Below are 14,316 nucleotides of genomic sequence, written 5' to 3' on the forward strand. Positions count from 1 at the left end.
CGCCAAACTTCCCGGAGTTCTCCTGCGGCTGCAGGTTACTACAACTGGGGGGAAGCTGACCTGTCCCGTGAATCAGATGAATCCAGGCTCTGACCACATCCCGTGTCTAGTGTGGTTCTGTGAAACATTAACTCGTCTCTCTTTATCATGGGTTGTAACAGGTTTCTTGTGAGGATGAAGTCCAGTTGTTCCTTGGGCAGAATGGGCGTGAGCCCTAGTTGGTTTCCTGAGGGAGGGGGAGCAGAGGTTGGATATGGGCACGTTGAGGTGTGTCTTGGGGGGTGAGGCTCAGGGTTCACCTCTGGTAAATGTTTAACTGGCAGCACCTTTCCTAGTCTCCGATGTCTGTCTTTGAGAAAGTGAGTTAAAATGGTGTTTTACGTTTCCTGGTGGAGAACTGTTGTACCCGTGGTCTCGGTGGCGGAAAAGCCAGGGCCGGCCCCGGCCACGTAGTACAGACGTGCCTGCCCGGCTCTCACCAACCAGAGGGCTGCTGTCTCTCACGTAAGCACCTACTCTACTTTTCACTCTTTGCCCCCTAAATACGGTCTTCGGGAAGACGAGTGTCCTTGCCTGGTGGCCTACTGCCTGTCACTTGTCCATCTAATTTGGGGAGCACGGCGGCAAGATGAACCAGGACAAGAAGGCTTGGGGAGGAGCTACGGTGGGAAGACATTCCACGCATGAGCTGTGGCGGGCTTCTCTCAGACCTGAAAGAAACCATGCCACCTTGACACACAAGGCCCAGAAAAAACTACATCTGCATTTTTATAAAGTTACACTCTTATTTTTCACAGGCATAGGAAGGGCTGTGAGAGTATTGTGAGTCGATGAATTTAGGGGGGAAAAAACCCCTGTAAGATTAATATTAAGAGAGATTTTAAAGTCCTAGTAGCCCATTTTCAATAAATCTCAAATCTTGACTTTGAGTTAACATCCAGAACTCATCTCGGGTTTTCACCACCCCTGCGAAAACAGTGTTTTAATGAAGTTGTTATGAGAACAGAAAGTATTTTCTGAATCGTTTATTGAGAGAGAGATGACTTTGTACATTAGGAACTGGTGCACTTAAATTATACGACAGATGACCATAAAAACTAGGGCTCTTGTCAACAATACAGCTTTGCTTTATATTATTATGGTTACTGATATTTAAAAATGATATAAACAAAAATATGGATAAGTTATGCCCAAACGAAAGGCAACAAACTCCAGAAAACAGAAATAGCATGTATAGCACATTTGTTATTTCAAATAGTTCAACACAGGGTGATATAATTGCCCAAGCCCAGAATTTTAGTGGGTTCTGTCATGCATGAGTGGAAAGAAGGGAGGACGACACGGATCTGACCCAGGAGCAGGAGAACAAGTCGAGTGGAAGTCTTGTGCACCGACCGCCATGTTCCATGCTCTTCGTTTGCAAACGAAGCATTTTCCCTCCTTTTACTATTCATTAAAGAAGATCCCCCCACCCCCACCCCCCCAATCTTCTTCGGTGGGCTTCTGGCTATTCAAAAGAAGATTCTGGTAGGTGACCAAAATCAGAACCTAGGCCTCCAGCAGCAAAAGCCGAATTGGACTCAGTGGACTGCCCGTGCCACACGGAAACATTTTCATCACAATGTGTTCAAGAGACTTCCCACTCCTACCTGGGAAACAGGTGGTGATGCAAAAAGGAAAACCTTTATACGGTAAACGAAAAGAAAATTGTTTTTGTATACTTTTTTTAGCCTGAAGAAGGCTAAGCTCACCGACTCTACAGATTCAAGTCTGGATAATCTCTCCTCATTGGCCTTGGTGACATGGTGACATTCCCCTGAGTTTGGTTAATGAAAGCAAGCAAAGAAACAAATAACAAGAGCGATCAAAAACCAAAACCCAAAACCCGAACCAGCATAAAACGAAGTTCAACCGTGACGCAGTCGTGTCTTTTGTATCGGGTGGTAAAAGTGTTGACGGAGCTAAGAAGCCCATGTTTCTACCCTTCTGCGTTAACGATGTCTTCCCGACAGGAATCCTTTGCTCGTGAGGTGAAGGCACCAGGTTAAACGAAGGCGAAAGGTCTGACATGCGTGTGGAATATGCAGGTCGCCAGCGCGTTTGTAAAATGGAGTGGCCGGCAGAGAGGAAGCAAAGTGATCCAGATTGAGGTGCAGGGCCCTGCAGGCTTCAGGTGGGTCCACAGAGGAGACAGAAGCACTAGGCAGTGCTGTAAGGCACTCCTGCCGGGAAAGGCGGATGGCAAGACCAACATGGAGAAGGAGCACCCGCTCCAGCGGTCTGCCGGCCGGGTTACAGCCATGAGGCCTGACGCTGGCCCCGGCTCAGGACTGGGGCGAGGAAGATCGCGGGCTGGGGAGAGAGGCTGGTCTGCAGCACTACGGCCGGGAGAAAGGAGTCTCCACCATGCTACGAGCTGCTTTATGTGCCTGAGTCTTCTCCCCTAGGCAACCACTGTGGCTTCGTGTCACGCCTTTCTGACAAGATGGCTTCTCTTTTCAGGGAGGAACCGAACCCCAACAGCAGTTGTCCCTTCCCTTGTGCTTAGCCCTGGCTTCCACCACATCGAAGGCCACTTGATGAGGAGCGTGCCACATCACACGATCGTCAGGAACCCATGTGAAATAAAGCCCCTGACAACTACGGGGGTGCCGAGGAGGACGTTCCACGCTTTCGACTTTTACCTAGAGTTCAGCAGTGACTGAGACTTTACCTTGGCATGCATCCACGAAGACATACTAAAGAGAACCCCTCAAGTCAGAGGGTCTGAATACAATGAAATTAGAATTGTCTACCATCAGGAAGTGCTGGGCGCTAGGACTTAACTGCCCCCATGATAGAAATCAACACTTGTCTGCTTAAATTAACTGAGCAGGGCTTATCACCCGTCCTGGGCTCAACCTAGAGCAGTGGGTTCTACTAGACTCGGGGTCAGGAGAATGGGCCACAGTACACAATACAGCAATGCTCAGTTGCTAACAAGAACCAAGGGAAGGAAGACAGTACCTCTACAGACTCAATTCATGCCAAGGAGAGAGTGTTCATTTCTGTCAGTTCTGCCCCCAATTCTCTAACTTTATGACATTATTTTAAGAGTTAAGAAAAGTATTGAGACAGAAAATTCAAAAAATAAGGGGGAAAACTGTATGCATCTCTCTTTAGTGGGAGAAGTAAAAAAATAAAATAAAATAACTTCTGAATTGACTCTAGACAGTGTTAGAATCAAGAGTTGAAGAGTTACTTCCTAATCCAGTTATTTCAATAAAGTGCAGCAGAGCAGTGGAGATGAAGAATTCTGCCCAAACTTACGAACAGCAGCATTGGCTTTACCCTAAATTAGGAACAAAATATATCTTGGCTTCCTCAGGTAATGCCTCTTTTTGCAGAAGTGTTCGGTGTGGCATCCGGTCCTACCCTGATACGGTAATTTACACATGCCGTTTTTTTGGCCAGTAGATAGAGAACAAACCCACAGGTCTGGAAGCCAAGCCTTTTCAAGGAGGCACAGGAAGAAATTGTCCAGTGTCAGTATGCAGTGTCTACACACGCAGAGACAAAACCAGAGGTCAGATCTCATCCAAGTGGACTCGCTTAGTTTAAGCAAAGGCTGTGTAGGGCTGCTCAAGTGATGTAAACACCGAGGTTCTCACTGCAGCCCGAAGCAGATCATGGCACTGTCCCTTTGCAGGAGTCCGAAGTACCACTGAGTTAGCTGGAAACCACAAATCCCAAACACTAATCATATTCCCTTTTTTTGTTGTTTTGTTTTTGTTTTTTTGGTGGAGGCCTAGTCTAGTAGAATCGAAAAGCGATTACCCTCTCAGCTAATCAAGTATTAAAGCTCCTAAAAATATCACGTTTTATTACTACATATATGAAAATGGCTGGAACACAAGTACCCTGAAAAGGCAGTGGGGCGAAGGGGGATGATGAGACTTTACATGGTTTTCATATAAAGAGGTTTTCAACTTTGGGGAAAATCAGCCCTGGAAAGAACACGACTCGATTCCAGTTGACTGCTTTTAAAGTACTTTGTGGCCTTCCTGCAGCGGTACAACTGGGCTCTATTTTGGGAACTGGCTTCTCTACTGCAGGATTAGATGCCAACATTTTACCAGGGTTGGACTGTCTCACACATGAGTTTCTGGCACTGTTAGGAGGGATTTCCTCAAGTGATACACCAGGGAATGGGCCTTTCAAGTGAAAAGAGTTTCCCTGGAGTCAGCCGCCGGCTCTAGGAGATTAATTGGCCGCTTTCTCGTGTGTTTTATGTGTGAGATATTTAATATGGGATGAGAACGGGAACAGGAGGGAAAGCAGGTATTAGCTTGGTTCTGAAGGAGGTGGTAATCCACAGATCTGCTTTTGTTTCAACAGTTCCTGAGCAGTGGAACAATTACCTAACAGTGTACCGAGTCATTTGTTTGGGTTGAAAACAGTAAGGGCGTTCATATGCTCTAAGGCGTTTCTGGGCTGGAAAACAGCAATTTTGAACTTTCATGACAGACCCAATTCCTAAGCTGGCTCCATTCTGTCCTATCAGATTTTGGTGGTGGTGGTGGACTGCTGTGTAGACTGGCAGGCAGCACCGACCAGGCCGTCAGGGACACAGAAAAGGAGAGAAAACAAGCAGCTGGGATGCTGTTCCGCTTCTGGGTAGCCGAAGGATCCAGCACATCTACGGTTTGGTTTTTTCTCTCCCCTTTTGAAAATAAGCAGAAAATGATGTGGGTGGAAAGGTCTCCTTTGGAGTACCCAGGGAATGCCAGTATTTAGCAAGGACCTCTAAATGGGCACCCGTGAAAACAAAGGCCTTTAGAACAGGGGTCCAGAATCTCTCCCCCTCAGCAGGTCTGACGCTAGGTGCCTGTGAGGTGGGGCAGGAAATTCTGTACAGAGAGCAAACATGCTGGAGGGGGCAAGGGGGCCTGCACTTCAGGTCTCCCAACGCACTGTGCTGGGGATGGCCTCGCTGACAGGCGGGATCACAGATACATTAATTACAGCGAAGGCAGAAGCAAACTACGGCGATGGGGAGCTGGGGGCGGAGGGGAAAAGGCACTTTGCCATCGGAGCACATCTGTTTTATAATAAGCAGGTCTATAATTCTCTTGTGAAAGATCATGTTCTGCTATCTTCTCTGAGGCTGGAAAATATAAATACTGTATTTCACGAAGGGGAAGAAAAAGGAGGAGAGGATCAAATTTGTTTGCCTGTTTGCCAAGTGCTTGTTTGAGATTTTCCACCCTTTATCTTTTGTGTGCAATGTTCTCTATAACTGGAGTTGGGGCGGGGGAAAGTCAACCTGTTTTTTCCAAGAGTAAAAGGCACCGTAAGGTGTCTCGTGAATGGGGTCTTGGCCTTTTAACAAGTTTTTATGCCCTTGGTTACAGCTGCTGCAGTCAGAAAATACATGCATGTGTGGTGGCAAGCTATTAAGTTGAAATGTATGGTCCGGGGCCAAAGGAACTGGCATGGGTTGAGAGGTGAAATGTTTGCATCCAGCAGTCTGCACAAAAGTCAGTCTGGAATGTCACGCCTCTACATGGACAGAGGTATCAAGAGTTAGGATCTGGAGGGAGCAAGGTGTGGGGGCGAAGCAGTAATGGGGTGAAATGTATCCTATACTTTGTGAGCCACTGATTCTCCAGATCCCAACAGCGGTGAAACTACCCAACTATGAGGGCCTTGGAGGCATCTGCTCAGGGGAAACATACAGAATCGTCTCCTATGGCCTGTTGAAAATTGCTTCATTATCAGTGTATCTTTCTGCTCTGGGAAGATTATGGTGGAGAAAATGGAGCCATGATTTCCAGTGCCGGCCTACCTGACGTTTTGGTCACGACTATTCTACTGGCTCCCGCACGGCATGGCGGTGGGGGCCACGGCTCTGCTAAGCGGTGAAGCGATTCATTACATTTCCTATTCCTAGGATATGATTTTAGCGTTTTTGTTTCAAGGTGGCAATTATGTGTGTGTGTGTGTGTGTGTGTGTGTATCTATTTAAACAATACTATTACATTTAGTTCATTAATTGTATTCATAAGTTTGGTGTTTTCTTAATAGTCTACGGTTGGTGTTTTGAAGTCCCATGTTACTTTGATTTTGTAAACAATTTGAAAAGTGTGAAAGCAGATGTGGTTAAACTGACAGGCCAAAGTGAAAGTGCAATGGAGAACAATGACAAATAAAGCATTTCAAATAAATAGGAAGGACGTGCCTACCTAAGATTCTGTGAAAAGAAACTGAACGCCACCTCACAGAATGTACGTACAATATCCACAGTCTAGACACCGATGTGTTTGACCACAATCGTAGGACATTTCCTCAGGCCTGCACCATTAAAAAAAAATCATAAATATTCCCCACGAAACCCTGGGAAAACTGCCCTTCAGAAAGCTGTTTTCAACCAAATAAGCTGGGGCGTCGCACCCTTAGGTGGCGCTGGGCTTCGAACCAGCAAACAGACCGACAACAAGCAGCTATTGGTCGCAGAGGTCTCTTTTTTCTTTTTTCCTCAGGAAAAAAACCCCTGAGATTAACTTCAAAACCAGAAGGAGCTCTCCTCATAAAGTAGGGGTGCGTGCTTTCTGTCAGAGGGAGCTCACACTCCTCATTTCTGGGCCACTCGGCTCAGCTGAGGTGATCCCCACCTGCACGGCAGAAACTGAGGCGACCCGGAGTCATCTATCCCCGTGTTCTGAAGATTTTCTTGTGACACGGGCGATGGCGAGGGCTTGCCTCGGTCACCACATCCTCTGTGAAGGCTCAAAATAAATAACACAAACGCAACCTGAAGTTCTGTGCTTCTGTAGGAAACGCTTCCTCCTGTGTCCCACATAACAAGATGGCCCCCGAGAGCCAAACGACAAAACAAAACAAAACAAGAAAAAAAAAAAATCTGGACTATAGAAAGCATCGGGTGAGAACCAGGGTTTTGCTTGGGAGCAAGCTGCTGAAATTCATGGCTAAGTGTAATTCAGCTACTGGTATTTTCTTTGAGCCACAGAGGCTTCATGGACCTTTTGGACGGCGATTTACACAGAACATACATACGGGACGTCTAGGTATGTGTGTATATGTATGTAAATATATATCTATATCTAGCTGAAGATGAGACATACTCTTCCTCCAAAGGGACCTAACTGGCTGGTCAGGAGGCCGCCGGGCTGATGGATCGGTGAGAGGTCAGTCCCTGTCCTCGGGCCCCTGCTGAGTCAGGTGTTCTGGTAGGACAGCTCAAACATGTTGCAGGCCTCCTCCAGGCTCTCGTCCACGTTCAGCCTCCGCCAGAAAGACTTCTGCTTCTTCTGCAGCTCTCGGCGGACGCACCTCGGGCAGGGGACGGACTTTTCTTTGCATTCAGAATGGAAAACGGCTCCACAGCTTTCACACCTGCAAAAGCCGAACGTGGGAGATGATGAACCAGGCTGAGATGAGAAAGACACAAACAGCTGAAGTCCAGTCCTCTGTGCAGCTCAGAGTACATTCACTCCGGGTTAGCCCCGCCACCGGGGAGAGAGATGACTCACAGAAATGGGCTCTTCCCTTTTCCAAGATGCTCAAGGTTGAATTTCCCTTGAAAAAAGAATTTTTTTTTTTTCTGATTAGAACTAACTGGGGCGAGGCTTATGGCTCACAGTGGAGGGGGGTCAGCAGTCAACTAGCAACTGTGTGATCGTGGTGACAGTGGACAGAGTTCTAGAAGCTCTGTGTGTTAGTTTCCTATCCCTGGGCCAGCAGTGTGGGTAGTAACTCTGGGGTGAAGTGACAGAGAATGAGAATGCTGTGCTCTGAATACCAGTGACGGCCCCGGCGTTTTAGCCGTGAAAACGGTGCTGTCCACTTCTGCTAACGTGGGCTGCGTGGTTCTCCTTGACTCCCTGCCTTCATCCGACAGTCTGGAAAGGTCAAACGACACTTTTCTGAATGATATCCTTTGGTCTATTGTCCGTCCTTCTGAGTTTTTTAAAAATCAGGGACCCCCCCCCACCTTTGTAAGCCCATCTTTATAACACAAGTGGGGACAGTAAAGCACGAGAGAGTGGAGAAGAGGGTATTTTTTGAAGGCAACATGCAGATATTGTAATTTATAGAGGGGAGGCATTCCAGGTGGATGACTAGTTTGTTGTTTGGCTTAGTGGAAGCCTGCACAGGAGTCCAAATGACTTGTTTTTCCTGCAAAGTCTTTAATAATGAGTAACTGTCAAGCACAACTGTAGCTGCTCCAGGAGGTGGCTTGCCAGTGTGGATTCAGCGCCCACCCTTCCACACAGCCCTGACAAGCAACGGCTCCCTCATCTCAGGAGCCCAGGGCATCGGGCCCGAGTGGTTCTGTCCAACCAGCAACAGTCCATGCGGGGCCCAGCACTGGACCAGGTTCGAAGAGGACTATGAAGGAAACAGCCCTCAAGGCTCAGTTTGTGCTGCTTTTGTTTTTTCTCTAGTATCTTGGGCTTCAGTCCTGGGCATAGGATGGTCTTTGGGGCACCCTTTCCTAGCCTGCCGCTGACTTAGCCCCAGGACCAGTCCACATTGAGAAAGTTTGGTGAAAGGACCCACCCACCCACCCTCGTACCCGGGAGACTCCTCTGCTGCTCAGAGACCAAAAGACAGGACCTCTCAGTAGCGGCAGTCTCTGCCCGAGCTCGGCTCTCTGGGCAAGTAAAACACAGGGGTGGCTAGGAGTGACATGGCTTGACTTCAAATTCCACCTTCACATCACTTTCCGGCTGTATGGACTGAATTGTGCAGCACCTCCTCCCCGCCACCACCCTGACCGAATTCCTATGATGAAGCTCTAACCCGCAGCGTCACCACATTTGGAGATAGCGTCTTCAGGAAGAAATCAAGGTTACATGAGGTCATAAGGGTGGGCCCTGATCTGATAGGATTCGTGTCCTTGTAAGAAGAGACGCCAGAGAGCTCTCTCTCTTTCTCCCCCACTGTGTGTACCCAGAGGAAAGGCCGTGTGAGGAAGGCAGCAAGAAGGTGGCCATCTGCGAGCCAGGAAGGGAGCTCTCATCGGAAACCACGCCCTGCTGGATCTGGATCTGGGACTCCAGGCTTCCAGAACTGTGAGAAATACATATCTGTTGTTTAAGCCAGCCAGTCTGTGGTATTTTGTATGACAGCCTGAGCCGACTAAGACAATGACCTTGAGCAAGTCACTTCACCTCTCTGAACTTCGGTTTCCTTATCTGCTAAGTAGAGTTTCCATTAACATGCACCTCGTAGAAGTGTTGTGAAGCTGAAATGAGGTAATAAAGCATTTAGCACAGTTCCTGGCATGTGGTAGGTGCTCAAAAATACAGCCAAGACTGCTGCTGCTGCCTTCCTGAGAATCTTCATTTCAATCTGACCGCACCTACAACACGCGCGGTGACGGTGACGTGAGGACATCTTGATCAACCCCCTCATGCCACAGATAAGAAAACCGAGATTCTAAGAGGGCTAGTGATTGTCTCATGAGGACACAGTGAGTTAAAGACGGAGTTGAGACTAGAATCCAGGACTCCTGACAGCCCAGCCACAGCTCATACCGAGGCCTCGTCATCTGAGTGGGGGGCATGTGCCATCCTAGAGGGAGATGCAAGGCTTCCAATCAGAAGACTTGTGCTCAAATCACAACCTTTTCTTTGAGCGATCTTGGGCAAGACACTGCTCTGGTTTCCTCATTTTCCTTCCTACTCACAGAGTTCTGTGGAACAGAAATGGGTGAATGTATACGGAAGGATATTCCAATGGCAAGTGCTCTAAAGAGCAGGTGAGTGTGACACCACCTTTCGTGGTGACTCTAGGACCTGCTTTCTTGACGTTGAAGCCACACTGGTCAGGATGCTCGACCCGGTAGAATCATCTCTAGCATCTCCCTGCCCTTGGCTCCTCCCTCTTTCCAGTGGGATGAAGGTTGGACCCAGGTCTCCTAGTGCCTCTTGTCTGGGTCAGCTCTTCCCCAGTGGCAGTGTCTTTGTCCTCACTGGGTCACACCTCCATACCCTCCTATCACTGAAGTGACACTAATGGTAGCCTTATCAAATAAATTTCCTCCTTCCTGCCCCCTTTGCCCTGCTGAGTTAGTGATTTATACACCTAGGGATGTTGCCCTAGGGCAGTGATTGATAAGGGGAAAACCGCTGGGTTCCTTCAGTACCACCCCCTTATCTCTGCTGATACCGGCACCCCCACACCCCACTTAAGTGAAGAGGGGTGAGTCTTCTTGGGTATTTCCAGTGCAGCAGACACCCATGGGGTGATGGAGGGGCTGAGTACACCTGCTCTTTCCAGCCAAAGGTCAGTAACAGAAAAAAAGTCTGAGATAAAAAATTAATGATTTCAGAATGTAACCAAGTCCTATTTTCTAACCATTTGTAACCCAGCAGTCATCTTTGGAACAGTATAATGGACAGACTGGTCAATGACCTTCCCAAATTCAGTCAGCCTATTGTTAACTTTCCCCCTGATTTGCTTTTAAGTGAGAAGAATAAGGTCAGGAAAAGGAAGGAGGAAGAGAAACAGTTTCTTATGTAAAAGTTATGGAGCTCTATAAGAAAAATGTGCAGGAGAAATACTTACATTAAACAACGCAATATATAGGCTTGCTCTTCTTTGAGAATAGCACTTTATTTAAAAGGACCTTTCACTTTAAAAGAATTCACTGACTCCTTGGTGTTTCCTGAATTTCCCGACTGTATTTCAAATATGACTTAACAGACAACTTCTCAGGAACACATCTTGCACATAAGGTAAATCTATCAATGTAATCATCCGTGTGCAAAATTGCAGCAGATAATGAAAGAGACCCATCCTTCCGTGTCCCTGAGTGATAAACCAAATGAAAGCCGGCCAGTTTCATCGTCATTTCTGAGTTACCTGCTCCCAGCCATCAGCAGCTTCATGGCTTTCTGGTTGTTGCTGTACATCACGGAGAACAAAGACCTATGTCCTCCTTTCCAGCGTCACAGGGAATGCAACCCCAGGGAGACATAGCTGCTATTGACCAAAGCCATCCAGTGGGTTTTTCCTGAAAACGTCCACTGCTTCCCTGAATCCAGGGATCTCAACCTCGGCACTATTGACGTTTGGGGCCAGACAGCTGTTTGTTGTTGGAGGGGGCTGCCCAGTGCACCGCACGGTGCTCAACAGCATCCCTGGCCTCAACCCACTGGATGCTGGTAGCAATCCCTCTCCCCAAGTTGTGACAACTGACAGTGTCTCTAGATGCTGCCCGAAGTCCAAATGTCCCCTGGGAGGGGCAGGGAGCTTATCCCAGCTGCGAACCATTGACCTAATTCATCTGGAGAAGGCATCATAGAGGGAGTATCCAGGGGATGCTTAAACTGTACCCTCCCCATGCAAGTGCCAACTGCTGGCTTATACTCACACCAACCAGTAAGGTCCAGCATAGTGTTACTTATTCATTTCGTTTTCACAAATATATATTTTTAATACATCATTTGGTTAACAGAGCTGAAATTCACTAGCATTAACCATCCCATGGTTTTAAAAATTAATTCAGAACAGCATTTAAGAAGTTAATACCCATGACACAATTCTGTGTACTGCTTAGTAACCCTTAACTTTCTATCTACTCACTCTGATTTTTTTAGTCTTCCCCAAAAGCCACCTCGGTGGGTTGGCCCCCAGTCGTATTTATTTGCTCCGTGCCAAGAACATCTGGGCTGTTTCTCTGTGGTGTTCTCTGCTTCTTCATGACCTATGTAGGCCATGTAGCAAATCTAAACTGAACACTTCTGCATTGGCCCCACAAAAGAAACTGCTTTTGTGTAACTGTGAAGCAGTTACGTTTCAGCAACTTCTACAATGAAAGAGAGACCAGAAAATATTAACGAGGCCACTCACTAAAGAGAGGAGGGCTCAGCTAGAATGAGGAGCCCAGACTTCCTGGCCCAGGTTGGCCCCATGGTCATTGTGATCTTGGGTAAGTTACTTCATCCCTGAACCTCTCGCTCTCCATGGAAGTTAAAGGGGAGGCTGGATTATCTAAGGTTCCTTCCAACTTGCAGATTTTGTGCAGGAGGGGTAAAGGCCTCTCTGGCTTTTATCTTTCTCTTTCCACACTTTCTTGACCCAAGGTCTGTGGATGGATGAGTGGGAACACAGCCTTGCTGGCCACTCCTTGGAAAATCTCAAACTGACAAGCTGGGACTGAATGAGAGGATCCTTAAAGTGAAGAGCATTCCGGGGCACCTGGGTGGCTCAGTCAGTTGGGAGTCTGACTTCCGCACAGGTCATGATCTCACAGTTGGTGGGTTCAAGCCCTGTGTCGGGCTCTGTGCTGACAGCTCAGAGCCTGGAGTCTGCTTGGGATTCTGTGTCTCCTCCTCTGTCTGTCCCTCCCATGCTCATGCTCTGTCTCACTTTGTTTCTCAATAATAAAATAAACGTAAGAAAGTTTTTTTTTTTAATAAAAAAAGTGAGAGCATTACTTTAAATTTTATTTATTTGCATTGATAAATGAAACCATGAAATAGCTTATAGACGAGTACACATACAGCTCTGATTTTCAGGAGTTTGGCCAAAAGGAGCTGACTCTGCCTCTATCTCAGAACATTTCAATTAAACATTAAGGATTCCTTTCTAAGTACTTTCCCAACCGTCATCAACACCCTCTCTCCCAAAGAAAAAGCCAGAATGGTTCAGTGTGGTGGGGTTTTTATTTTGGGGGCGGTGTGGGGGCTGGCTAGAGGCGGCAGTCATTTCTCATCCGATGTGCAAGTATTTTTGCGTTTTGACCCCTGGGACAGCCACAGTGGAGTGAACTGTACGCATATGAGTGAGCATTGGACATACCATATGATGTGGGATAAGGAGGAAGGAACTCTAGTTTGGCTTCTTTGGAAGCTCTCGGGGCAGTGCCATTAACTGTCCACGTGTGCCCTGGAAAACTGGTCCCCTTCCTAGGGCTGGAGGCAGGGGCATAGCTCCACCAGCAGATCTCATTCTATGTCTTAGTAAAGGCATCATCGAATGAGATGCTATACATTTTATGAATGGTCTTTGGCCTAAAAATTAGCTTATTGACCTAGGCAAGTGAGGGAGAGGTTCATACCCTGGAAATCTGATAGCCACAGACACAGTGTTCTCATTCGAGTATCAAAACCAAGAAAGCTAACCTGCTGCAAACTAACAGAATTAAATATGTGCAGGGGAAAAGGTTTGCTTCTCAAATATTATGGCAAAGAGGCAAGAATTCCTGGCTGTAGATAGTTTCCTGTTCTGGAATGCTGATGATGTGAGACCAATTAGAGACAGGCTCGACGGCTCTGTCTGTGTCTTCCAGATTCTAGCTGCATGCGGGCGGGCCACGGGAAGCTGCTAAAGGCCCCTGCCCCAAGTTGAGGTCACTGAAATGCTTCTGCTCTGTCCATGTCGGATTCTTCTCCTGCTGCATTTTTATTTTTGGCTCAGGCAATGACCTCAGATATTTCATTAGGATTGAAATCCAGGCTTGAGTTTGGCTGGATCTCTGACAAGTGAAAGGACAGGCCTGCAGAGCGGGGCAGCGCTCTGGCTGATTTCCACTCTGCCGAGCCCACAACGAACAGGGTGGGGTGCCGAAATAAGTGCACGTTATCAGGCATGCGAGTGCGGTTTGCTGTATGGCTACTATGTAAGGCGCCCCACAGAGCCACTAGCTATTATTGGTTTTTCCAAGAAACCGAGATGATTATTTAAATCTCTTAGCTAAGGGAGGTAGTTATTGGTGCCTGGTTATTTTAATGTTTGGGGTTGGTGTTTTCTTCTGTTCTCGTGTAAGTAAATGAATATAAGCCAATCATTTATAATTTGCTTAAGTGGAAAATCATGTAAGGTGTACGTCTGCATATGTATACATATGTGCTAGGTTTGTACTCCCTGTATGTACATATGTATGTATGCTGTTTAGAAGAATACACAGAACATGTTAGCAAACATTCTAAGGTAAAACGAGTTAAACGGGATTTAAACAATCTAACAGATTCTTTCTTTTGTGGGGTAATAGGAGGATTAAAATAAAGACACGTTACAGGCAATTTCAATAAGAAACAGGTTATGGTTAGCGCTGATGGCTGGGGACAGTCCAAGTTTCACAGCCTCTGCCTGGAGCACCACTTCCAGTGAAGCACTGAGCCAGGATTACTAGAAATCCACACGCTCCAGATGCCTCTCTCCCCTACTCCAGGGGAAGCTGGTGGGATGGGGAGGAAGAGGGCAAAAGGTCTGGAAATGTTGGCTTACAGAACTGTTGTGGCTCCATGCAGAACTAGAAATGGACTACATTTGGGATTATTCAATGTGTGTGTGTGTGTGTGT

General features: G+C 47.2%; 1 protein-coding gene across 9 annotated transcripts in view; it reads right to left on the reverse strand.

The window, feature by feature from the left end:
• Nucleotides 1-1,010: 1,010 nt before the first annotated feature.
• The window catches only part of PLEKHM3 (pleckstrin homology domain containing M3), a 195,500-nt gene continuing 182,194 nt past the window's right edge, over nucleotides 1,011-14,316 (reverse strand). For 8 of the 9 annotated variants that reach the window (XM_007089934.3, XM_007089935.3, XM_042995200.1 and 5 more), the window contains one exon: nucleotides 1,011-7,395. In XM_007089934.3, coding sequence (XP_007089996.1) covers nucleotides 7,218-7,395 — 178 coding nt within the window. In that variant the 3' untranslated portion in view covers nucleotides 1,011-7,217. The remainder of the gene's footprint in view (nucleotides 7,396-14,316) is intronic. The other variant, XM_042995215.1, reaches the window with a different exon arrangement.

The sequence above is a fragment of the Panthera tigris genome, chromosome C1 (assembly GCF_018350195.1).
Source record: "Panthera tigris isolate Pti1 chromosome C1, P.tigris_Pti1_mat1.1, whole genome shotgun sequence".
Lineage (NCBI taxonomy): Eukaryota > Metazoa > Chordata > Mammalia > Carnivora > Felidae > Panthera > Panthera tigris.